Source organism: Platichthys flesus, chromosome 2 (assembly GCF_949316205.1).
Source record: "Platichthys flesus chromosome 2, fPlaFle2.1, whole genome shotgun sequence".
Lineage (NCBI taxonomy): Eukaryota > Metazoa > Chordata > Actinopteri > Pleuronectiformes > Pleuronectidae > Platichthys > Platichthys flesus.
The window spans coordinates 15,830,339-15,857,770 of NC_084946.1; the positions used below are offsets into that span (position 1 = coordinate 15,830,339).

The window sequence follows — 27,432 nt, forward strand, 5'->3', positions numbered from 1 at the left end:
CAGGAGCTGCAGCTCAGGGCCCACAGTAACATGCAGGAACACTGAGCTTCATCATGTGTCTACAGGAGGGGGGTGTATCGTTCAGTCCTCTGACGACAGCCCCGGGCTATTTAACTCCTGAGCAGAGTCTCTACGCTGGTGGGAAAAGAAAAAAATCAATCCATGGAGAGAATAGCTGGAGATTCTCGTAGTGATTTTCAATTCCATAATGAATTCAAGGACAGAAGTAGATATTCATTATGAATCTAAATATTATCAAGGCTACGTGATTGGGACCTCTGACATTCCTCCTCTCCATCACTTAAAATCATTCTCTCTGATCTCTTGTAAAGATACTCTGCAGGGATATCATAGAAAACTGGGGACTAATGAAATAAATAAATAAATATATATATATATATATATAAAAATTTATAGCGGAGAGTGCTTTGGCAAGGGAATAAAAACATGAAAAAAGACAATTTACCTTTTTAATTATTGTTGTTTAAGATAACAAAACAGCAAAACAATAACAGAATCCTTTCTACATCCCTAGATCGTGTCTGTGCATAATTAATTAACGCTGAGATTATTGCTACATGAGTAGAAGCTAAGAAACGTTGTTGTTTCCTTACATGTACAACATTGGTACACAAAATGAATGAATGAATGAAAGCCACACGGGCACCGCCCTCGTCTGAGAGTCTCAGAATCAGTGTTGTAGGTGTCAACCAATAATAACAAAAGAAGAAGCGTGTATGACGGTGAAGCTCAGTAAACAGACACAAGGTGGCTGATCATAAAGATAATATAAGGGAAAGCTTTATTGATCCCAGTGGGGATATTAAATCGATGTAGCAGGAAATTAACTCGGATTGTAGCAAAGAAAAAACGAATTTCACAGAGTCTTGTTGGTGCGGGAAACGTGAGTTTCTGACTGGCTGTTCACACCTTCAAGCCTCTGCTCCCATTTCTGATTTCAGACTCGCTGCTACTGACAAAGCCACAGACAGGAGGACGTTCACTCTCACTAATACCATGGCTGCTGCAGCATCAGACTTTAAACTATATTTAAATGGTAGCTCCAGCTCACAGTCTTATCCCTTTACCTCTCACTGAGCAGCAAGGCATCCAAATGGGATTTCACACTTTTCTCTTTGCAAAAATTGTTTAGTTGGCAGCCAGTGAAAACTGTTAGAAAACACTGTGAGGAAACCACCATGAGGCCACATGCTACTGATGTGTGTATTTCTGCACAATCAACTACTATCAAGGGAGCAGTAATTAAAAACAATTCAGCACCAGGAGTTACTGCTGCCTGAAGGCCTGTTTTCCAACCTACAAAGAGCTACCTGACAGCTTTAACCCTGCTGACATGCACACTTGACTCAAATTCTGCTGTTAAAAACGTGCAGCTGTCATGTAAGCTTGTGTCATATAGTTGACCCAACAGGCTGGGTCAGTTTCGGACGACTATTTTGAAATGATATTGAGTCAGGTGTGTAAAGTTGGTTGAGTCTGTTATCAGGGAAAGCAGGTGATAACAATGCATGTCACTGAGGTAACACAACCTCAGTGCGGCTCTTATTGACGACATTGGACTCAGACACAAAAAAAACGGAACCCCTGTCAGGTATTGGGTGGGCCTCGATTAGTTTTCTCTTGGGCTCTGACACATTTGGACAGAACAATAGGATCTAAGCTGCACCCAACACTAAAAATGTCTGGTTTTCCTCCATTGTGCATTTTTTGCCAGCCTAGAAGCTTCGTGTGTAAATAACATGCAGTGATATATGATGAAAAAAGAAAGAAAGAGAGCCCGCTGAGTGGTGCATTGAAAACCGCCCCTGCACAGTGCAAGCCGCTGAAGAGATTGGGTTTCTAAGTGCAGTGGTGCTTTGTCACGTTCTATGTGGAAGGGCCTTGAACGCAGATCAGTCACTTGTGAAATATTTTAAACGCTCACATCTGCTAAATTTGTTATAGTTGGTGGCAAATGGGAAAATCCGTTTCTACTGACTCACCAACTCTACTTATTTATACAGTGGTTGACTACAGGTGATTCTAAAGAGCTTCACACTGGTTGCATAACAATTAATACTAATTATTAACCTCAGCCCTTTCCTGACGTCAAAAAAAGTCCCAAAAAAAGAGAAATCAAGCAAAACTCAGGGAGTCTTTCACAAATTAGATGTGAAAATGTATGTGCTTTATTGACTAAATGTGTGTTATTAAAGCAACACATTTTCCACCTTCGCTATGAAGTTCCCCACAACTCCCACAATCTTCCTCACACACAGACAGGACACGCTATACGTCATCATCTGGATTTCTAATCTTCGGCCAGACAGCAGCAGAGACCAAGTGGAGTGTGAGAAGAGGATCCATCTGAGTTTTACTATGCAGCGTTGTCCACAGTCACAGAGGAAGGAGTGGGTGACATAAAAAGTCAAAAGTACAGGACAATGATTTGTTTCTGGAAGGTAGAGTGAACCTGACCTAAACCCTGAGACTGGAAAAAAACAAACTGGAAATATCTTGCTACATCTGAATAGGGAGAATTACTGCAGGATATTGTCTACCAAGTTTCACCAATTCCACAGTCCTTTTGAAGAATATTTTGATTTAAAAAACATACTGTTAATGCACTTTTTATTATCGAATGTCCGCCATACCACTGCCTGTTTCAGCATCCAAATGTACAGATGGCAGGATCAGGAGGAGTTGCCAATTATTACCCTTTGGTAGTTTGAATCCCATTGCATTGCACAGATGAATAAGTCATATTTAGGCAGTTCTGCCATCTCCTCTGTTTCACCTCGGGGGACAGAAGACTGCTGAAGTTGCCTGGAGCTGATCCAGGTCTGGGCACTAAGCCTCCCACAGTAACAGCTCATCTCTGAGGTTCAGTGCAGCACCAGTGCAGTGTGTCCTCATCCCCGACATACTTTTATCGATCTTCAGGGTTTCTTACAGGAAATCCAGTTATCAACAATTCAGTTCTGCAGTCATCACCAATTACTGCTCAGCAACAGTAAATGGTCAAACGGTTCAAAACCATAAAAACTGCTGCTACAACGATATTAATTATAAACATTTGTCATAACTTATGTAAGGATATTTTTTTTAAGAAGTGACACTATTTAAAAATGCAACTGTGAAATGTGGGCTTGTGATATGCCCCATTCATAAATACTGCCCTCTAACACTGCAATGATTTTTGACAGCAAATCTCAGCTGCCAGTTTCATCCAAATGGAATTTATAAACATGATATATATCATAAATATTAATTATATGGGGGGTTTCGGGCCATCCCACTTGGTTATATGTGCAACAGACTTCATCCATCCATACATCAATTCTCCACTTTTTTTTCTATTAAAACATATGTGAAGCAGATGCTCAAGTGCTGCTCGCTATGAATAAAAAGGAGCTGCTTGGGAAATACATACGAAAACAGTTTTTTAGAGGACTATTGACAAATCAAAATGAAGCAAAAGGCCACGTCAACACAACAACAAAGATAAATCAAACATATTGTACCAGTGGTGAAAATAGCCTTTATAGTATAAGTGACTGTGCCCTACAAAGCAGAGTGCTGGCATTAAATACAACCAAGCAGCTGAGCTGGACCTGGTGACCTAACATGAATGGGTCGTCGGTCTATTGTTATGGAAACAAAATGCACTTGTCAGCTGCTTAGCTAATCCCTATCATAATTATGTAAACACAATCTATTGAAGGATATGGTCACATGTTATACCAATTGAGAGGTGGGTGAGGTGTTTGAGTCCGAAAAAAACACAAAGTTTCAGGGGTCAACAGTGTAGCAGCCAAATCCAATACAATTTAAGTAAGTGGTGACCAAATCTTAAGACGTAATAAAACAACAGAAAAAACATGACATGCCTCCATACTGCTTGTGTGGTGTCATCAAAGTGTCCGGTAACCCTGACATTCATAATGGTTTCAAAACTGCTTAATTTTCTCCAAGTTTTAACCCTAAATATCTGCAACTGGAAGTGGCGATGCTAGCGGATGAAGCAATGCTAACACACACCCCAGCGTGTGCCCTTGGCTGAAGCTTGTCTCAGAGGACATTTACTGCAACATTGCAACACTGTTTTCCCCTGAAACTCCAAAAGTATGTTTTGGACGCAAATACTTCACCCACCTCTCCATTGGCAAGGTGGTGAGTAGATAATGAGTGAATTAAAATTTTTGGGGAAAAGCTAAAACTGAGAAGCCATCATTTTCTCACAAATTGGAAGCGGTTGACCAATCTCAACAGAGCGGGCCAGCCGGCCAATCAGAGCAGGCTGGCTGAAAGGTAAAAGTTGCAACAATGAAGCAAGTGATGTCTTTTGTGAGAACTAGGGCATTTAGAACTTGTTCAATTAATAACACAACTTAAAACTATTAACCTGAATATAAACAAATATGCCTCCTTTGATATAGTCCAAATCCGATTCACACCCGGAGGAAAAAAAAAACAGCCAGCATGGTCAAAAAGAAGCCAGCAAAACAGTAAAGAACATGAAATACAATGTCAGAAAGGCGGAGAGGAAAAGGAGCGCTGGATGGGCCCGGTGATGAGATAAGGTGTGAGACATCGATCTGCAGGAGACACCACGTATTACTTACAGTGTAGAGTTCATTTGTCACTTTCACCAGCTCCTCGTGCATCTGGATCCCAATGTCCTTGCTCTGAAACACAGCACAGAGAAGGAACAGCAGTGAAGAAACAAATAACATTGGAGCCGTCAGCAGTGACCCACGCTGGAGAGATTACACTGTCAGTTATACTGACACTATTGCTTTGTGGAGTCATAGATCAATATCGCACCAACTTTTGGATGAACGGCAAAAGACTTTGGAGCAGATATTCAAGGACATCAGAGGATGGATCATGTTTATGGCTTTTCATCCAGCAGGCAACAGGACAGTAGCTCAACTAGTGCAGCACTTTTGTTCAAGGACTGAAAGACTAACACTTCAAGTCTCACAAGAGGGAAGACTTTCATCTTTTCCTATCAATTCAACTCAAGTTTTGATTTTTGATGTGCAGTGCATAACACAGCCTCCCAGGGCTGCAGCTATAGCTTTTAGGATTCATGATTGAACTTCATCTTAACAAACACAGTATGGTCAGTGGGACGGTACCATAAACTGAGCCTGTTTTACAAATTGTCTTCAAGTTAGATTTATTATGTCTGCCAAGGAATTTAGGTTTTTATTGCTGTTCGCAGGATCACGCAAAAACTACTGCACTGATTTTCTTGAAACTTATTGGAAGGGTGGTGTACAGGCCAAGGAGAACCAACTGAGCAAACGTTTCTATTTTGCAGACATACAGTACTTTCCATTTCTAAGACATGCAACTGTAAGCAACAGCACATTCTGACCTAACTTCCTTTGATTATCACACATTACTTGGGGTTTTGTACCTATACTTTTGCACAGGTGTGAAAAATGTCTAAGTGTGAGCGTGTCCAGCGATGACAATGTGTGACATCCTCTGACAGAGCTCGACACCTCGTATCGATGTTTGTGTTCTACAGACGTCAACAAGTCAATAATGCATCAAGAGGAAAAACAAGTTCCATTTCCATTTTTTATGTCTCATCTTGAAATTGAAATATTGATTGAACCATAATTTCTCTCTGCCGCAAGTTAAATGTTTGTTATTACAGTGCACAGCACGTGTTGTGATCAAAATCCTGGGACACACCGAGACTGGAAGAAGAAGTAACCGAACGGAATAACATCTATGTGTGTGGGAGGAAAGAGGAAGAAAGTGTTTGTCTGAAGACTTCAAGGTGAGAAAATGCATCAGTGGCACCAGCATATCTCAGTGTGATGGTCTGACACGTTCGAAAAAACTAAAGCAACACCTCCTCTGACTCGATGGAGCTACGGAAAGTTATGTTTGAGAAAGGATAATGGAATAAGTAAGATAAATACAATCTTAAAGAGGAAGCTGGTTGAACTTCTCTCGACAGTGTGACTATAATCAGCATTGCATTGATGTGTTGTATAATATTCTGCTTGTGGAGAGATCATAAAATATACAGTATGATTTAATATCCTCAAATCTATTGGTTTGGGTACATTTGATTTAGTCTGTATTTAGTGTTGGTTTTGGCTCAGAAAGTGTCAAACATTTATTAAATTATTTTATATAAGCTTTCAACATGAAGTGCATCACACATTCAGACTTCTTATTTAAGAATATAAAGCACAGGCACACGATGGAAAAGGATGGTCTAAGGTGACATGAGGAAGTGTTGTGACAGAGTTGACTTGTGAAAGCACACAGGAAGTGCAGAGCAGGGCTATGGTCTCTGAACTCACATTAGACTCTGTAATGTTTCCATCAATTTATTTATTAAATAAGTGAAAGATAAATCAATTGGAGGCATCAGCACCTAGATCTGGGACATTGTGATTCGGACTTTGTGAAGTTTGGCTCTGCAGACTATGGACGAGTGTTAGGGTCATCAATAGGGAAAATTCAAGAATAAAGTGAAAATGTCGTGAATAAAGTAAACTCTTCTGGTCAATCGAATCCAGCTACTGTAGAGGAGCAACTAACAGCTATGTAATCTACCAGAGAATTACATCCTTACATTGTTGGTGTAACCATCGATATCTTTGCATTTGTCCATTACAATTTCAGTTTGGTCTAAAGTGGTCACCTCAGCATTATGCGGTTTCTTCTTGACATGCAAAATATATTTTTTTAAATCTGCTTTGGTTCTGTTCGACTCTATTTTCAACATTTTGTCTTAAAGGTAGGACTGATTTTCTGATACACTTTTTATCTTATTTGTTGAAACCCTCTTCTAGTCTGGGGGGGGAAAAGGAAATAAATTGAGGCTTGTGGTCCTCACAGGACTGTAACAAACATGACCAAATGATCGGCTGGCATACGTGTCTGTTGCTAACTGACCTGCCTGCCTGCACTCCCCCTGCCTATAACCTGAGTCTTCAGCCAGGTAGACATACACCGCTGAAGCAGAGAAGAGACGACAGCATGCAGTTAGTGAGCAGGTCCTGGAAATGTTGGCTTCTAGCAGGGATTATCTGTTGAATTTTTTCAAGTGCAGCCTGCTTTAACCCTAGCTTTAAATCTCGACATTACAGCTTAATTCTACAGATGTAACATAGTTCTTAAAATTTCTTCCTCTTTGCTTTTTGTAACTTCTTCCTGGCCCTAACATTCTCCCCCTGAAAACAACCCTTTTGAACTTTTGATTGTAATTGATTGTAATGGCTGTGCAAGAATTGAAAGAAACTTTAGTGGCTGTAAACTACAATTTTTACCAACTCTATGATTGCTATGATGAGTGAGACACGATGTGAAACACAGCTCAGTTTGACTTGGAGGAAGAATAAAATGGCTCACAGTAGGCAACATCAAAGTTGACCTCTGGGGGATAAAACTGAAACCACTAAAACATCATAACAAATCCAAGTTGCCAGGCAGATCTTAAAGTCTTTACAGATGATGGATGGAGGGGAAAATCTGTTGACGGTGAAACAGCTAACGCTCATGGGGATTCAGCCGAGCTCGATGGGCTGTAGCTAAAACAGATACAGCATGAAAAGGTGAGCAGAGTTTGATGTCCACGGTCAAGTGCCGACTAATTTCTCCTGGTGCACATGAAACAGTGCAACATAATGACTCAGCAAAATGTACGATGGCCACTTCATGTTTGAATCATTGTGAGAAGCATTATATTCGGCCAGAAGAGGGGCAGGGCGGGCTTTGCAGGGCAAGTGCTTACACACACACACACACACACACACACACACACACACACACACACACACACACACACACACACACACACACACACACACACACACACACACACACACACACACACACACACACACACACACACACACACACACACACACACACACACACACACACACACACACACACACACACACACACACACACACACAAACTCACAAACTCACAAACTCACAAACTCATAAAAAAAGTTGAACTGCCTCAATAGTATTCTAAAATAGATAAAGAAATATTCCCAGAGGGGTAAAAACAAGAAAACCTGAATGATACAGAGGGGATTTGTTGTTTTCTGCTTTTATCTGGAGAGGAGGCTTTGAGTCCTACTCAAACAAGCTCTGCACTCAATGTGGAAAACGGGAGAAAATCCTCAGAGGGCTCCGGCAGCTGGTGAATGGCATCTGTATGCATCAGTGACTCAGAAGTGAGACAGACTGCGTGTACTGCAGAGGCTCAGGGGGAGCAGGGAGGGTTCAGCGAGTGAACAAGTGTGATGCAACACAATGTAAGAGCTGTGGCAGGTCACAGCATCACATATAGAAACGCCTGCACGCTAGATTTCCTGTTTATTCATGTATTATCTTTGCAATTACTTAATATTGCGAGTAATGGACCATAAACACTAGGAAATTGTGTTTCACATCTACTACACATTATTTAGGACCTTGTTGCAGTGCTGAACAGAACCAGTGCATTTCTGTGATCAGCCTTTTAACACGAGCATGAAATGAACACATCTAATCAGTATTAAGTGGGGGATTTATTGGGATATATCCAGCATTAATATCGTAATACATGATTATAATTACGCATTTCTATTTTAAATCACCAATGTGGTTGCTGTTGGAATGAATACAATTGTCAAAAGAAGTAATTTTTGTCCTTCATCACCTTGTCAGTTACAGTGATTTATCCAAAATGATTCAATTTGTTTAAGTTTAAGGACACACACACACACACACACACACACACACACACACACACACACACACACACACACACACACACACACACACACACACACACACACACACACACACACACACACACACACACACACACACACACACACACACACACACACACACACACACACACACACACACACACACACACACACACACACACACACACACACACACACACACACACACACACACACACACACACACACACACACACACACACACACACACACACACACACACACACACACAGTAATATCCAAATGGCACCTTGCAAGCAGAGTGGAGCTCATCTCCAGTTAAGCCTGCACGGTGATAAAAGGATTCTGGGCTCTCAAACCCAGAGCCAGAACTTGTACTTTTTCTATGAGTTCAGTGTGTGTTGGGACAGAGGTCGTGGTCCCATATTTCTCCGTGCTACCATAGAGTGTATATGAAGATGGACGGCAACTTCCCCGAGCTGAGTGAAACATTAGGGACATTTTGATGATGGTTTGACTGACCTTCTTGAACAGGCGGATGACATCCTCGCAGATCTGGGCCAAGCGGACAATGACATTGTTGGTGTAGATCTCGCTGAGGGTGGCATGGTCCCGGCTGTCACGCCTCGTCTGGTTTAGCACCAGGTACCAGCAGTTTACTGAGGACAGTAGGTGCTGGTCTTTTCTGTAAAAATTAAATAAATAAAAAACAGGAGGAGTTAATGATTAGTAGAATGTCTCTCATGATGTGGCTTGAGATCCACGTTTGAACAAGAGTTTTCACAGGAATCTGTGGTCATGCAGCTCTGTAAAGCTTAGTGGTGCTTTGAGGTAAATACTAAAGTCAGCATGTTAACATCCTCAAAAAAACATGCAAGTATGCTGATAATGCTGACCATGTTCATCGTCTTAGCAGTACAACACTAAAATTGCCTATCTAGCAGTGTTTTGTTATAAACACTATTTACCTGATAAAATGTTAAGTCATTAAAATATACCAAAAACTGTATACACAATGATGGACAAAACATCTCCTGTTCCTGGCACTATACCGAAATTAAGCTAAAATATCCAGAGTGTGAGCTCTGCCATCTTTTATATTTGGAGCCACAATCTGCGTGCAGTTTGGCGGTAGTGAGGCCGAAGCAATACAAGCTCGACCAATCCCAGTCAGTCTTGAAGACAAGATGATTTGGCTACACTCTTCGGGAGCCATCATGTCATCTATCTTTGTACAGCCAACAGTCTATGGGTAATGATGAAGAAAATCGTCTGGTAACCATGGATTTCTCCAACCCGCCTGTACACCCCATTACTTCCTTCCTGTCCTCCTCCACACTCTGACAATGCAACACTAGTGAGGGATCAATTGTTTAAATGTATAATGATGGTGACCATAAGGATCCAGAGAGTTGTGGACCCCTGGTTGCTGCATAATCAGTTTAAACTGTCTCCGCCTTAGGGGCTTTCAACCAGAATGACCAAGGTGCAAAGACACACACACGCACACACACACACATACACACACAAACACACACACACACACACATAGACATAATCCCTTCAAACCTAAACCCTTGTCTGGATACTATCTGAGCATTAATCAATCTACCCACCCCGAAGAAACACAAGAGAGAGAGGAAGATTGGAACAAAGGAGGGAGAGAGAGAGAGCAAGAAGTAGAGAGAAATAGAGAGAGAGCGAGTGGGGGATATAAGATGTGGGGAAGAAAAAACGTGACGAGCATCAAAGAACTCCCCCTTCAGAAAGCATCCATAATGCTAATCACATCTAATGACGTTGATATCCGGTTACTCCAGAGTGCTTTCTCCATTATTCCTTCACTTAACTCGACCTTAAACACACTTAAATCCGGCTGACGGGACACAAGAAGCAGCATCATCATCTTCACAACATCAGAGAAGGACAGAAGATGGATAACCACTTAGAGTAAACTTCGTCCTGAGATGCACTTTTTCTTTCTGAAATGCGAGTCAATTAATTTGTAATTACAGAAATGTAATGGTACTTTGAAAGAGCTGAGAAAATCAGGCCATCAGTCCACGCCACATTTCAGTCTCGCAATCAAGAGGAAGTAGTGAAACCATTAAATTGGAGATTAATTTTCTGTATCAGAATGAGATGAATCCATCTCTGAAAAAGAAGGATTTAGGTTTATACTAACAATAGAGGACCTCCTGTCGACCATATTCTCCTCCACTTCCTCTGGAATGGTTCTATTTCTACTGTTCCACAATCCCTCATTCCGTACCAGTTCTGCTCGACTGACCTATCCGCCTGCAAGGGACACAGCTCTTTGTGTATAATTGCGGTTTGTGGTTGAGAGATTTACGGGGAGAGTACCTCTCCTCTCTGCTAATCCCTAAAAGTGGTCAGAGATGCATCATCACATCCCTAAGCACGATCAGGCTCTAATTTTCAGACTTTTTATATCCTCATCATTCTCACCCAAACACAGTTAACTGTACTCTAGAGACAAATCCTCTGTCATCCTCGGACGATTTAAAGTACTTATGGACCAACGGTCCCTAATATGCTGCTAAATCTGCTGCTTAAGTCATTTTTCCTTTTAGTTTATTAAGTGTTTCACTTGACTGGTGTATCAGGTTATTTACTTTCTATGCCGCACAGACTGATTCATAATAACCCACTCAGTAGTTGAGACATTTCACAGAACACTGTGGGAAATATCAGGGAATCACTGAAGCTGTTAGGATATGTCATCTAGCTATGCAAACAACTAGTAGATATGGCAACATTTCACGGGATAAATGAAAACATTTACCTGCTTGTGACACTAATCTAACTGCAGGAAAGTCAGTGGATACCCAAAATCTGCATATATTCATTCAATGGGGACCAAGAATGTCTGACAAATATCCTGGCAATCTTACGTATAAGTATCCACACATCGATATCGCTTATCCTGTGAGGGTTGCGGGGGGGCCGGAGCCAATCCCTGCTTACATTAGGTGGGAGGAAGGGGACATCCTGGACAAGTTCGCCAGCCAATCGCAGGGCCACCATACAGAGACCAACAAATAGGCACACTCACGTTCACACCTAATTAGAGACTCCAGTTGCCCTAACTCCAATGAGGGAGTAACCCTGAGAACTTATTAGTAGTATTTTTTTTTTTTTTTTTATATATATTCTCCTTCAAAAAGCATGTAAAAGATTTGGTCACAAAAAACATCTAATGATAAAATATATTTCAGCTGGGACAAATGTTACAATCCCTTCAACCAAGATTAGTTATCCTTTCATATTCCTGTAAATTAGACAGTTTATTAAAAATGTATAATAACCTAACGTAATAACAGTAGTAAGTCCGGATTCTTAATGATGACACTAAAGCTTCAGAGAGATAAAGAGACAAAAGGACATTAGATCTCTTATTCCATCGCCGCCGTCCTCATTTCACAGGAATCAAGAGCAGAGGGTCGGTTATTAGGTCTGTGTACGAGCTGCATCTCTGGGAGACGAGTATTTTCACACAATACTAAATGTAGCTGCTCAGCTTGTTTTATCGCACTGAGAGTTACTCATTCCTCCATCTCTATTACCACTTCTGCTCGCTGATTTCCCGTAAAGAGGCCGAGTATCAGTTGGAGAGCCTGCAGGTCAATTCATATGGCTGCCTTCAAAAGGCTTGGTTTTGGATGGCTCCGTGCCCTCTGTATTTATACACAGGATATCATTAACATGCAGAAGGCAAACGATGAGCTCTGACAGTCTCTAGAGAAGTGAGAAGGAAGAGGAGGAGGAGAGGGAGGAGGAGAGACGAGTGCAGCTTTCTGGCATCCATTACATGCGTCTCATCCTGCAAAGCAGCGACTGTCTCCATGGTTTGAACAATTTTCTGCTCCCCCCGTTGTCTCATTGTGAGACAGAGTCGTGCACTATTTTCTGTGAATGCTCGGAGGAGCATGGACGGGACACAGTGACAGAGGGTGTGAATGGGAGAAACAAACGATGCAGTGTATGGTTGGAGAATATTGTGATAATCCTTTGACTGTAGAATCAACTGATGGTTGTCTCCATAATGTGCACACCCTGAACAAGTAAGCATTGTATAGAACCGTGCCCGTGGTTTAGTCATAGTTGCAGTGAATGCCACCGAAGCCTGTGATTTGTGTGAGCTGGGTTCTGCAAAGGGAAGTGTGTTATTATATCAAACCCGGTCTCGGCTCTGTCAGGGTCTTTAATCCGCTATACGCCGGCTGCCTGCTGCTTATCAATGAAACAGCCAAAGAAAAGGAGAAGGAGCCAAACGGTTTCAAAAGACACGGGGCATGTGGGCACATGTCACCAGCTTTGCCATTCAAATATGCTTTGCCCCCCGTTTTTTCGAACGGGGCTTCAATATGCTATGTTGCTGATTTGCATATCATTCAGCAGTTTTTCTTTTTTTCGCGAGGGAACAGACTGCCAACATTTGATAATACACAGCTGCACAGACGCACGGGCCAGAGCAGCAAGGCAAAATACAGCACGGGTGAAGACGAGACATGGGTCTGACTAGATTCGAAGAACAAACTACAAACCACATAATCTATTGATGTTACAACACGCTGACTCCCAGCAGCTGGTATTGTCAATCTGACAGGAGCAGGGGATTTACTGCTGTGTTCAAACAGACCGAGCCTGGAGAGATGAAGTTTAACCTTTTAACCTTTTCCCCTCAGACCATCAGAGAGCAGCAACATGTAGCTGTAATATGGTGCAAGTGCACGCTGGCCTGCAGAGCATAATTAACTATTCACCATTTACCATTCGATCAACCATTCAACCATTATTTGCAGAAATACTCAAAGATTCCTCAGCCCGTTTCCATGAAATTTCGTGGAGGGGTGGAGCCTGTCCCGAGGAGGAACCCATTCAATACTGGTGCATGAATCCAATGCAATGCAATTTATTTACTTTCTTCAACATTTTTAAGGGCCTGATATTTATAAGTTTGTGCAATTTGGTGCAGATCCAATTAAAAATGGAAGTGTAGTTTCATTAGGGGACTGTAGGGCCGTGGCGGAGGGACACGCTCTCTGGGGGCTATCATCTGGTCCTATCCTACAGCTGCAGACAAGCATCCTCCTGAATACATTGTAATAATAACTGAAGCTCAGTTTCATCATGTTTGAAAGAGGTGTGTTCATAAAAGAAACCGGCTGGAGTATCCATTTCAAAGCTGTGCCCTGCTTCTGACCATAAGCCGAGCAGAAACACCCCTGAGAAACGAGCAGAGGCAGCTTCCAACAAGAAATAACACACATACGAAGAAGATCTGGCCCTGGGAAGAATAAGATGTTTCCCGCAGCTCCACCCAAACCAATCACTAGGTTGCGCACACAATGAGATTAACACACACACACCCACACACACACAAATTTGGACACCACTACAAGCCCTGCCTTATCTCTCCCAGACAGGTTATTCTCCGTATCAATATTGCATGAGGAGCCTTTCCAATGGTGCTATGTTACATCTGAATATGTCTGTTCGACCAGACAGACGATACCAGTCCACTCTGCTTTGATGGCGTGCGTTATAAATCCCATTCACTGTATACCCCGAAACATCTGCTCCATAATTAAAATCAAGTTATCTGTCGTCTCTGAGGAACAGTGAACAACTAAGAGAAAGGAGGTGCTGCTCCTCCCGGCACTGCTAACTGCAGCGTGGAGCAGCTCAGTAGAGCTACAGCGATTCTCTTCTCACTGTGGCTAATGAAGCAAAGTGGACGAGCAAAACCATCCTTGGGCGGGTTCTGCTGCGGCGAAGCTGTAGCTGCAGTAGCTGTAAATCAAAGTGGCATTCGGCCCGCTAATGAATCTGCACAGAGAGGGTTCAGCCAACAGACTCTCAATTGCGATCCAGCACATATGGAAGCGGGTTCTCGTCGGGGAAAGCTCGGTTTTACTGCCCTGTTTTGGTTTTTGTCCCTCAGAAGCGTGAAGTTTTAAACCACTGATGAAAGTGACGGGGCTGCTTGTGATGTTCTCCGAGTTTTCGGAGCACCAGTGGAAGACAGCCACGGGCATGTTGAAGGATGACTGGAAAAGAAAAGTTCTGATCTTTGCATTTGTTGAAATAGAATGATAACGGATTGAATCTAAGGCAGCTCCATTTGAACAGAAAACATGGAGCTCTATCAGCCTGAAGGGTCTGAAATGTTTGGGATGGTGTGTGGTGCACGGGTGGGCTTCATCCCAATTAAACCTTATGATTTGTCAAACACCACTGTTTCCCCCTTTTTGTGGTTTTTCATCGTTAACCGTAAACTCAACTGTACATGAATGGGAAGGGCGTGTCGTTATCTGCCATTGCCTGTCTGCTCAGAGCATGAGCGAACGAGATGCAATCATGTTGTGAGACGTTTGTGGCTTCATCAAAACCTTTGTAAACTCACTTTAGATGATTGACTGGTCAGTGTGAATTTAAAGCAACAAGCAAGGACAATAAATCGAAAGATTGTGTGGAATTAGTGTCAGGAGGCATAGACCTTCACTCTGAATGGATAATACCAGAGGGAGATAAACCAATAAAGGAATCCTGAAAGAGAAACGTCTATAATGCCAAAGATGGCAGTTTTATGACACAGTCAATCCCTGGCATTAGAATGCGCCTCCACATGTGTGTCCAGTGACCACTTGAAATCCGATCTCACATCCCCGCTCTATATGCAAATAGACACATTTAATGCACGTGCTGTGCCTAACGTGCCTGAAATTAAAATCAGAAATCAAAACATTACAGCCTGGTCTATTCCTTGGTGTCTTCAAACCAAACCAAATAGGCCAAGATGTTTGACACACTTCTGATTTAAGTCTATGGACTTTAAAAAAAAGGCAGATTTCTGCTAACGGGTGCCCTAAATACTGAGGGTAGACACCTCCGGCAATGGCCGCCGGTTTCGGCTCTGAGGTCTTCCCTCCTTCTCTCCCCATTTCATTGTTGTTGTCCACTGTTACTATCAATAAACTAAAGGTGAAAATTGTTGATAAAAATGCATACATTAAAAAGGAGACACTTTCATATGTCGTGGACAGAGCAATTTTATGCACTAAGAGAAACAACTGGGTGTGTGTATTTCCTCTTGTGCAGAGGAAGGGAGTTCAGCAGTAAGCCCTTCAGGACAGAGTCATGTGTCCACACTACAAGAATTGACACCAACCACCTCTGAAAACGACTTCGAGGTCAGACTTTAAGCATCTTCAGTGCATCTATGTGCCTTCACACAGGTTCACATCTAAACACTTGTAGTTGAATCACCCAAAATACATCAGGCATGTACCCGGCCTGTGTGTTTGTGTGTTTGTGAGGGTTCTGTGAATTTTGGCGCGGCTGTTAAGACCGCTGTGATCTTGGCACTCGTGCTAAGTGTAATGTTATTAGAACATGTGTTAGAGGTCAGGTGTTTTTTTCTGACACCTGTGCTCTGGCTGTTCGGATTAGATCAGCTGAACTATCCAGAGGTGAAGCCGCTGTGTCACAGCAGCAGTTCACACTTCAGTCGACTATCAGCCAAGTCTGAGACGCCAGAGTGAAGCAGGTCTCCACTAAACCAGCTGGACTCAACGCACCGGTCAAATCTTCATCCACTATACACACACACACACACGTACAGTGCATTTTCTCAGAATGACAAAATGCAACATACCGTTTCAACACAAGCATTTTAATCCCTTATTGTGGATTAATCAGGTTTGATCAGCTCTGGTTAACAGCACCGCTGGTGTAGTGGTATCATGCAAGATTCCCATTCTTGTGACCTGGGTTCGATTCCCGGGTGGTGCATCAATACTCGCTCTACTCTCCTGTTTCCATCCTTTGACTTGTTGGAAGCAAGACTAATTCTAATGGCAGCTGTATCTCTGGAGGTAGAGCAGGTTGTCCACTCACCATTGACAAGCTCAAAACTTTGAACCTGGTTTTGTTGGGGAAAAAAGGGTTCAGTTTGATTCAGTTTCATTTTATAGCACCATTATATGTGTTCATCCATGTATGTCAATAATAGCACTGCTGGTGTAATGGTATCATGCAAGATTCCCACTCTTGTGACCTGGTTTCGGTACCTGGGCCGTGCATGGAGTTCCCCCTCTAGACTGACAGCACTGCAAAATATAATATATCTATCAAACCTGCAGCTCATGAGTACACAGCAGTGATGTGTGGGTGTGGTTGACAACACTAGAGAAGCTAAATAAATACAGTCAACATAATAATGTTACAACATAGTGATGTGTCATTTTCTTTAATCTCAAGTTCACTGAGTCAACAATCACGTGGACACACTGTAAGGTCGCTGTTCTGTTTCAACTAATAAACCATTACCCTGGACAAATTGCATTTTTATGTTATACCAACAACAGATACAAACCAAACGCATTGTTTTCTGCCTGATGCAGTTTGTGCTGAGTCCCATTCGTACCTAATGAGTGCAATTTATAACATAATGAAGCATCCGGCTTCACTCAAAGCTTTCTTCAGTGTGGTTAAGCTCTAAATTACAGCACAAAGAATGCATTGAATGTGTTATGTCCACCCCTCAACAGTGTTTAACTTAATCTAAGAACTGAATCCTCATTATCAAGCCCGAATCTGAACTTTCAAGACTTCATAAAAATCCGGACAGTGATAATAGAGTTTCCCTCCCAGCACATAAACATAACAGTGTATTTTGTTGCGTACTTCTTTCACTGTAATCAAACCAAGCACAGTGATTAGCAGCAGGGCTGGGTCTCACAGTCAGCGTATAAACAATGAAGTGTTTAGGAGAGAATAGAGTAAGTTCACATTCAGGTCCCTGTGATCACAGTGCTCGGTGAAAGGGCAGTGGCCTTTACAAACAACAAAGGGCTCCTGATTTACAGTAAACAACCCTCAGGAAAGCAAATGGGAAAAGGCAACAATAACACACAACGTCTCAAAAGCAACAATCTGCAGGGAGGGACACTCACTTGAACTGTTGATGTTCCCTGGAGCTGCGGATCTTGGAGGAGAACCTCTCGGCCAGCTTCTCTAAGCTGCGGGAGTATTCCAGCTCGATCTCAGATTTGCGGCGGAAGAACTCCTGCAGGTCCTGCAGCAGCTGGATGCGAGAATCCGACTGCTGCTCCAAGCATTTGAACTGCTCCACCAGCTGGTTACGGATCTCTGTCCATCAAAACAACAACAAAAAGGGCATGAGTCAGTTGTTATCACGATAGCTCACGGACTGGTCAAAAACAATGTGTCGGCATTATGTAAACGATTACAATACTTTAGTATTTGACAGTTTGAATAATTTGCTTTTATGCAAGGATTCGGTAGATGTTGTTATAGAATGATCATAACAAGTGATGTACCTGAATCTTGATATTTCACAGTTTAACCATAAACTTTATTATAAATTGAAAACAATAATACAAAATGATACAAAGAAAACTAAAACTTGTAATAAGACCATTGATGTCCAGATGTCAGGGAGATGTTAGTAGCATTAGTTTAGTTATGTTGTTCCGGAGAAAATTAAGGCCACAATTCTTGGTTTGTCGGATGTTTCCCACTCGCAGAAAATATATTTACAGAAGAGAAGCAGAAACATGAAAAAAGAAACCATGGGAAAAAAATGCTATTTTCCCGACAGCAACATGAAGCTGAGAGCGGAGAGCAACCTGTCAAGCTCCAGGCCAAACAAGATGACCTGTGTGCATGACCTCTCATAAGTGTCTTTACACTGTGGACACAATGTGAGATCCACCTGATTTAATGAAAAGCGAATGCACTCCCTTTCTTGGAACAAGTTTGCGGAGCAGCATTTCTCCTCAAGAGGAACCTGACACTGCCTGGCAGACTGCAGATCCTTCATGCCAGTGAAAGCCCAGGGAAGAAACCCGATTCCTCTTTGTAGTGCTGTCATCAGCAGCATCGATTCCTCGGCACAGGAAAAGATAAATGGCCTCCTGACTTGATTGAAAGAGCTACAGTCAACAGGCTCAGTGGTGTCATTCCTCAAAAGGAAGGAAACCTCCTGAACTAATGAGCCCTCTTTAATCAGAAACAAAAATGTCTCTAATAAACCAAGACGCTCTGTTGTAATGTGAAAACACGGTTTCCCTCGGTGCAGTTCCTGAGTCAAGTCAGGCAGTAGAATTTAATGACAAGAACTTAAGATCACAGCACAGCTGGCTGCGGATTCATCTCTGTGCTTACATGGTGTCAATGTTTCTTGAAATATTAAGGAATTCCTTCACAAATAAACTGCACGATGTCAAAACAAAGGCGAGCGTTCCATTGATTTCTTTGGAAAATATTTAATTTCCTTCATTTCAAGGAACATTATCCCACAGGAAGACAGGATCCAATGCAAAGTAAAAAGAATGTATCAGGTCAGCTCATTCTAAACGAAGAAAAACCTGAAAGCTTCCACCCATTATCTACACAGCTTATTTGACTGAGGGTCATGACTGGAGCAGGACCCACTCTCTGCTCCTCCTCACAGTCACCCTAATAAATAAGTTATTTGGTGGGTAGGAAACTGCAGGACTGCTGTGAATTTAGAGTGTAGGGTGCACCGCTCCGGAATCAAACCCAGGTCAGATGAATGGGAATCTTGCATGATAGCAGTACACCAGCAGCACCTTCGTTGATCAGCAAGGATGAATAGTGGGTCGACCACTCAAGAGTTCCCACTCGTAGCCAACAAAGTGTAAGGCCAACATACAGAGACAAACCATTCACACCAAGGCTACATCGACGCTACGTTTTATTTTGAAATGCATCTTTCCTACTACGGATACATTTTAGAGGTAGTTTGAAAACGCTGCTGGCCCTATTTGAGTTTGAAAACTAGGATGGATTTGACACGTATCTGAGCCATGGCAGTATAACACTGCAGGCCGATGAACTGCCGACTGAGCGGTGAAACCACAGCAGTGACACAGCCGGTGTTTCCACGCGGCTGAGGGGGTAATTTGGTCACCCAGACTCTCCTCGAGGATGTACATGCAGGCTCGGTCTGCTGGGGAAGCAGCAAAGTTGTGCAAGCTGAACATTTTCTCCCCCTGTGATGTCGTGCCGCCTGGTCTCAGCCTCGAGCGGCGTGCTTCACTCTGTGGTTAACCATGGTCCCGGCCCTCCCCTCCATCCAGGGGCCTCCCTCGGCCTCTAAGCACCGAGGGCTTAAAGCTCAGTTTTTAGAAGGAGCTCTGAACCAGCAGCTTGGGGACTGATACCATTTGGCTGCCTCAGTCCTAACAAGAAGGGTTGTGCTGATCCAGACATGCAGCTATATGTCCTCCTGTCTCTTTCTCTTGTGTGCTTCTCTGATTTTCTATTACAGAGAAAAATGGTGCCAAATCAGGCAAAAGAAATGCCCCTTAAAAGAAAAGGGAACTCTGAACCACAAGCTGCAGCTCTGCATTTGACGGATGAGTTGGAAAAATAGGTCACACTCTGCAGAGTGGTGTGTGTGTGTGTGTGTGCGCGCGCCCTTCCCTCTGAGGAACCATGAGCAATTGGAGAATTATTCTCTAAGTATTCCCAGCTCTTCAGAGTGGCTTCATTCGTTGTGGTTTATTCAAAGTGAGGGACCCCTCTCTGTGGTTCTTTGCAATCTGTTTGGAAGAGGAGGAGGAGGAGGAGGAGGAGGAGGAGGAGGAGGAGGGGGAGGAGGAGGATTGCTGTGAAAGTATACACAGTAAAAGTTTGGATTGTTGATCTTTATGGACAAGTCATTTGCATCATTATTTCTCTCCTCACATAAAGAATATGGACTCTGCTCTGATTTTTCTACCACATGAAGAAATAAAAACAATAGTGTTTATAAAACAGTTTGCCATGAAAGAAGCCTTTACTGCTTCCAAGGAACAGTTCTAACCACCAACAGAAACAATGTTTTTAAGCTGATGAAAATATTAATATTTAAGATAAATATCTTTAGTATAAATACCTCACCAAGGACCCCTCATGAAACAACATTTAAATCCACCATACCCAAATTTGTATTTAGAATTTTACAAACTTGTATCAGTCCCCTAAACGTGACTGATTGATTTCATCATGATTTATTTTTTTGAGAAATCAAGGAAAAGTTAAAAAAAAAAAAGAAAAAAAAGAATGTCCTGTCTCACAATGTTAAAGACAGATAAAAAAAATATGCTGGTTCCATTCACTGATCCAGATCTGCAAATTGTATGGGTTCTTCACTGGCCCTTACCACCAAATTCCATGGTAATCCATCCAGTAGTGTTTGTGCAATGCCGCTTACAAAAAAAACAAACCATTAAATCAACAGGGGTGAAAACAACCTCCTTGGCGGAGTGTTACATGTATGTAGAAGTTCTTTGAACCCACAAACATGGATGCCCCACTTTCAGCTCGGCTGCTCTGGTTTCCGCGGAGCTGCAGCTATAGAATGTCACTGAGCACAAAGAAATGCTCTAAATGAGCCTTCTAATAAAATTGCATATGCAGTGTGGTGGAAAATGAATGCATATCACTGATTTATGGAATGAAGAGAGGACTTTCGGCAGCCAGTTTCACTAGTTAACTGTAAGAATGGTCCCATGTTGTTCGAAAAGCAAAGCATTCACTGTAATAAAGTATGAGCTCATTGAAAGTTGAAATATTTGCATTTCAAACGGGGCTTTTGGTTTCACTGTTGCAGGATCTGGAGAAAGACAAGGACTCCGAGTGCAGGTGGGATTTGTTTGGGCAACCTACCAAAAACACAACTGTTCTAATTAAGTGTGGGCAAGTTAAAGCTCTAATGTTGCCGCTTGATGAAGCATGTGATTATTGTGTGTGGCAGAGCTACTGTGTGTTTCTATTTAGAGATGAGGCCATCTGCTTTTTTTTTTGGGGGGGGGGGTCATCTTCAGACAAAAAGGCTAATAGAGAAAAGAGGGAGTGAGACGGGAGCAGTTAAATATGAATTTGGTTAAACTTCTACAAACGAGGGCAGAAAAACTGATAATAATTCAAAGCTTTATGACCGATGACCTGGACAACCACAGTCTGTGTAGTGCTCACTACTAAAATCCTTTTTTCTTATGATCATTTGGATATTTTCATCACTATTTATGAAAATCGTAACAGCTCTATTTCTCTCTGAATGAAGAAAATGAATGATAGTTTCGTTGCCGCTGTAACGTTGTTATGGTTCTACTGCTACCTTTTGTTCAAACATTATTTCTTCCGAGTTGAACACTGCAGTCAATCCTGTGATCCACTTCTTTTTTATCTTCTGTTGTCAACTTACTGCAAAAGGCCAAACAATCCAGAACAAGTGGTTCACTGTCTTCCAAATGGAGACTACCTATCTAGACTATATATAATATATAGTAATTGTTGATTTTCAATCATGAATACTGACATCTGTAAATGCAAACTTAAATACATTTCCCATATTATAACACTCGTTCTTGCAAGAAGTGCCTTTTGAGTACTTAAAGCTTCATGTACTAATTTCTAGATTTTTATATAAGATTTTGCATTAATCCAGTAACATGTCCAATCTGTGTCTTCATCAAATACTAAATTCGTAGTGTTGACATACTTCTCAGATATTGGAATAATAAGCTTGATTTGTTTTAAACCGAAGTTTACTGCAGACAACTGGGATCTAGTCCCTATGTATTAAAATGCAGCTGGTTCCTAACAACAGTCCGCCAAAGTAAAGGTTTGTTGAGATAGGGAGGAATCTGCATGTGCATATGAATATAATGTCTATTCATGTAAAGGAGTGGAAGCAATCAATGTGAAATATCTCCCTGAGATAAAGAACCAACGTTTAATTTACTAGTCAGGTTCACTACTGCTGCTTCATTACCACGTACTGTATGTATGACATATGACCATAGACACTTTACATTCCTGACCGCAAGTCCATTAATCATTATAAGAGGCCTTCCCTTCCTCTGGACACCTGCTCTACGACATGATTTCTCCTGCACTGTTCAGGAACAGGAACTGAAGGCTCAGTGGACACTTGTCTCCTCACAGAGCAGGAAACCCTGTGAAAACAATAGAGGGATGTTGGAGATCCCTGAACTTTGACTCGCACAGACAGAATCCTGTGGTGGCAGCCGTGTTAAAGCAAAGAACATGATGACGTGACTACGAATGACTGCAGCTTGTGCAGGAAAATATAAATGAAGGTTTAGTTTATCTTCCAGAGTCCTACAATATTTTGTGCATGAATAAAAAAGCTTCCATGTAGATTGTCATGCAAACCCATGTTGAGCTAGTTATTGCTCATGGCTCTCACTATAGATGTCTCAGAACAACTGGGTAAGACTTCGACAGGCAAGTGCATTTGTTGGGACCATAGAGTGTATGCACAGCAGTCTGTCTTTGGTCGACCTAATTGGTAGCATCTGCTTTGGAGATTTCCTCTGGCTGTGACGGCTGGCTTCCTGTTGGCTCAAGGCACGATTGCATGTCATTAAAATAATTCACAGAGGCACATTTTCAATACTTTTAAATAGATTATTGTATCTGTACGTATAATCTGGTTGGTGGCGCTCAGAAAATGTTATTTATCATTTATTTATCTCACTTTGTGATTGTGTGAGAAAAAACTCTTAACGAGCAATGAGCTTGATTCATGTCATAAACTGACCATAAAGATGGACAACATGAGAGCTTCCTAAATGTGAAACCAAAGCATCCTCGATATCCTCCAGCCTCCTCTATGTCAGTTGATAGGAAAAGGACACCTGAAATAAATTGTTCTCAAAGATGGTTTCCATCACACATGGTAGTTCTTCTCACACTGACGTTTGTTCAAACGTTCCAGTTTTCAGGTAGGTTTAGTTTTAATTACTTTTAAGATGATGTAAAAATGGTGTGAAACGTCATGATCGACAGCTGAAACAGACTCACGATTGGTCGAGCAAGTCTATCAGTGACGCTTGCTACTGTGGCTCCATCCCCCAGATCACGACTGTTCAGACTCTGGCCCCAAATGCCGTCTTTGGATCGAGAGGGCTGTGTTCGTATCCAGGATAGTATTTGCTTAGTTTTAGGATAGTGAGAGGAGGTGAAGACGCGTTGTTTATCTATCTATATATATATATATATATATATATATAGAGTCTATGTTTTGCACACTTTTGCAAGTTATAGAGCCAAGTATTTGTTCCTCCATTGTTCCGAACATCTGGATGTTTTAAGTGTGGTGTTTTGGCTGTAGAGGCGATAATTTTGAGGGAAGAAAAGGGAACAAAGACAGTGAAGTGGAGAAGCAGAAAGCATTCACAAAAAACAAACATATTTAAGGGTTGACATAATTCTGCTATATTTCACCAAGGAAAATGGTGTATCGAAGACAGAAGACATTAGAGTAATTGTTTATGCTGTGGGTGTAGTGTGGAAATGAAAAGTACAAACTACTTCAGCACTTGTCATTAACTTCTCTGATGTATTAATTTAAAATATCCCAATTCCGACAATTGGGGGACAGGGATTAAATAATTACTGATCATTTTTTTAAAATAACAATATATCCTATACCTCCTTCGGGAGTTAATTGAGGACACCATCTGTGATGCATTGGTGCAGCATATCACTGCAAGGTTGCTGCTCAGGAGGACCACGTGATGTCTTGACGCACTGAAAATTGGAGTGCAGTGAATGTGAGGGATGTTCTGCAGAGCATCCCGAGGGCAGAGGGGAGAGAAGCCCGGCCGCACAGGGCAGCGGAATGCCTGAGGAGGAGCGGGAGAGATGGATGCTTTCACTGCGGGGTGATAAATCTAAAGTATCAGCTCATATATAAAGTGGAGTCTGACGGTGAGTATTTCTTGTCTGCTGATAATTCCTGACATGTTAAGTGAATCATCCGCTTTGTGCTTTAGTGTATTGGTGCAGTGAGTGTGGAGGGAAAAACAAACGGACGTCCCTGTGTAATGCGGAGGAATTAGAAAACACAACAAGCCCCAAGGAGAATTTGAATTTCATGTTGTTGGGCGTTCACATCAACAAGACACACACGCACCGGACAAAAGCATTTCTGAGCTAACTTAATCCCAGCTCTGCAGTATGTGGTCTCTCCGCTGCAGAGGCCAATTCCCATGAAAAGCAAACACACAGATGCCACACTTTTTCAGACCTTGATTCACTATTTCTCTGTCCCACTCACAATGCAGGGTTCCAGTTGTTGTAATAATCCCCCACTTCTCTTTTCCCTCTTTTTTTTTTAATCATCCAATTATTAATACAATTTTTTGTTTCATGATGTCAGTGCAGGTTCTTCTCTGTCTTGTCTGCATCTCGCCTGCTCCCTCATTAAACCGGACTGCATGTGTAGTCAAAGATAAGAATTAGGAGCTGAGGCCAATCAATGGCTGAGCAGATAGAAACTGATGGAGCGTCCCTACAGCAAGGTGTCAGCTGTCAGTCTCTGGGTCGTCCCTCACTCCTAATCCTCCCTCCTAATTATCTGCTGGTTTATCTGAGTTTTCACAGGATATTCTGTCAAACAGGAAAACAACACATAAGTCTGACACGCAGCTTTTGTGCTCCTCACTCGAAACAGATGCTATCCAGGCCTCAAATCTTATGGAGCTTGATAATAAACAGCCAGCTCACGTTAGCCTCCCAAAACTGCAATAAACCAAAACCCGCACTGAACGAAAACACTCATCCCATGGCGACAATAAAATTTGAATCCAACAGTCGCTCAAAGAGGAAAATCATTCCAGATTTCCTCATCGTGTCACCACGTTACATGAGCGTCAGGAAGCTGAGCTCCAGCTGGAAACACGCCCTTTTCAGAGTCTGACTGTCCATCCTCGGCTGTATCCAGGATCCAGCGCTGCAGGACTGAGGCTGAGAGGTGTCTCCATGGCAACATGGGCGTGCCCCAGTCCCTCGGGAGCAGCTTATTGGAGGAGAGGTGTAGTCTGATGGATGTGGAGAGGTGGCAGCAGGGAATGAGGAGGCATGTACGAGTTGTATGCGCTGAGACGTGGTAGAAATTTAACAGGGAAGCTGGTCAGCAAAGTGCACCAGCATCTGATCAAAGCGCTGAAACCAATTCTACCATTTTTTTATTTTAACAAATGAATATAAAAATCAACAATATTTAGCTTTTATAAAAATCTGAGTAAAGTAAAATGACAGAAATTAATTTGAAATATGTCACCTGTGTTTTCTGCTTTTAGTCAGCCTGCAGCCGTTGTGTGTGTCTGAATGTTCTCCCCACATCTACCAACTAATCATGGTCATCTCTGAGAGGAGAGGTTTCAGCTCAACTACTCAGTCTCTACAAAGGCAAAAAATAATTCGTTTTCTGTATAGCTCAGTGTGAATATAATCACTTTTGCCAATTAACTTATAATTAAGACGTGATAAATGTGATGTTTGTTATTCAGACGGCACTGTCGCCTCACAGCAAGGTCCCATCTTGGCCACATCCTCTCTGTGTGGAGTTTGTATGTTCTCCTTGTGTCTGTGTGGGTTCCCTCCGGGTCATCTGGGATTCCTCCCACAGTCCAAGTTGGACACTCTAAATTGACTAAAGGTGTGAATGTGAGTGGGAATACTTGTTTGTCTCTGCCCTGCAACATGATGTCAACCTGTCCAGGCTTTACCTCGGCTCCCCCCCAATGTCAGCTGGGATCGGCTCTCGTGACAATCAAATTATTCACATTCAATGACGTATATTAGAAAAAATGCAAAACAATACCTGGTTCAACTTCTCTACTGTAAGGATTTGATACTTGGGTATTGCTCAAACAAAATGTTAGGATGCTAATAGTCGGATATATCGATACTGAAATCAATCAACCTTACAGTATACTATTCATTAGCGTGCATAAAGCAAGATACCTCAGTTCTGTGCTCTTAATAACTAATGAGCCTGCTCCACATATGGAGCTATTTCTACCGTCAGTCGTGAATACGAGGGATTTGTGAGCTGCAAAGAGGAACTTTTTAATTATCTAAAGTCCATGGTGGGACTTCACTGGTAACAAAGTTAATCTACCAGGTCCCTGGTCTGTTTTGTAAGAACTCAACTAATTACTTCATCAAATAGTAACTATTTCAAACTCTCACTGCAGAGTTATTTCTGCACAACTGCTCTACTTCCTCTGTTTCTAAGGTTACTTTGGCGTGACAGCAAGTGTTTTGAATCATCCTTGTATCAACTACTGCTGCATATCTCCATGGAAACCTGTTGAGCAATAAAGCTATGTAACGGCCAATTTTTCCTCTTAATTTCGATTTCTCAATTTTATAAAAGTTTAATTTGGTTCACTTAGATTTTAGATCTGTGCTGCTTAAATAAAGTAAAATAGAATGTTAAAGTTTAGAATTGTTTGTGAATGAATAAACAAATACAAGGATATATGCAGCATTGATGTCCTATTCCCAGAAATACAGTTAGACGATGGTCTTTGAACATGATAACGGTAAAGGTCTTCATAATGGAAAGTACAATATAAGAGATAGAGGACTGAATTTAATGATCAGGTTTCACGAATCAGATTTTTAAATGTATTTTAAGTTTAACAGCCCTGTAACCAGGTTCCAGTCCCCGCGCAAACAGCAGTGCATTACTGGACTTGTAATACAATCATAGCGTTGAAAGCTACACTTCTCCTGACAGCCCTGACTAAAATTCTTTCAGCACAAACAAGTAAATGAATGGAGAAGTGAAATCAAGCACTGAC

At 42.0% G+C, this 27,432-nt stretch overlaps 1 protein-coding gene and 1 non-coding gene across 3 annotated transcripts in view; one reads left to right on the top strand and one right to left on the bottom strand.

Moving 5' to 3' along the window:
* Nucleotides 1-27,432, bottom strand: part of srgap3 (SLIT-ROBO Rho GTPase activating protein 3) — a 58,039-nt gene that overhangs the window by 24,770 nt on the left and 5,837 nt on the right. For both annotated transcript variants that reach the window (XM_062401157.1, XM_062401148.1), the window contains exons 2-4: nt 17,731-17,926; nt 9,272-9,434; nt 4,626-4,688 (exon numbers count right to left, since the gene is read on the bottom strand). In XM_062401157.1, coding sequence (XP_062257141.1) covers nt 4,626-4,688; nt 9,272-9,434; nt 17,731-17,926 — 422 coding nt within the window. The remainder of the gene's footprint in view (nt 1-4,625; nt 4,689-9,271; nt 9,435-17,730; nt 17,927-27,432) is intronic.
* trnag-ccc (transfer RNA glycine (anticodon CCC)) lies at nt 16,497-16,567 on the top strand. Its single transcript has one exon. It is a non-coding gene; the product is annotated as a tRNA-Gly (tRNA).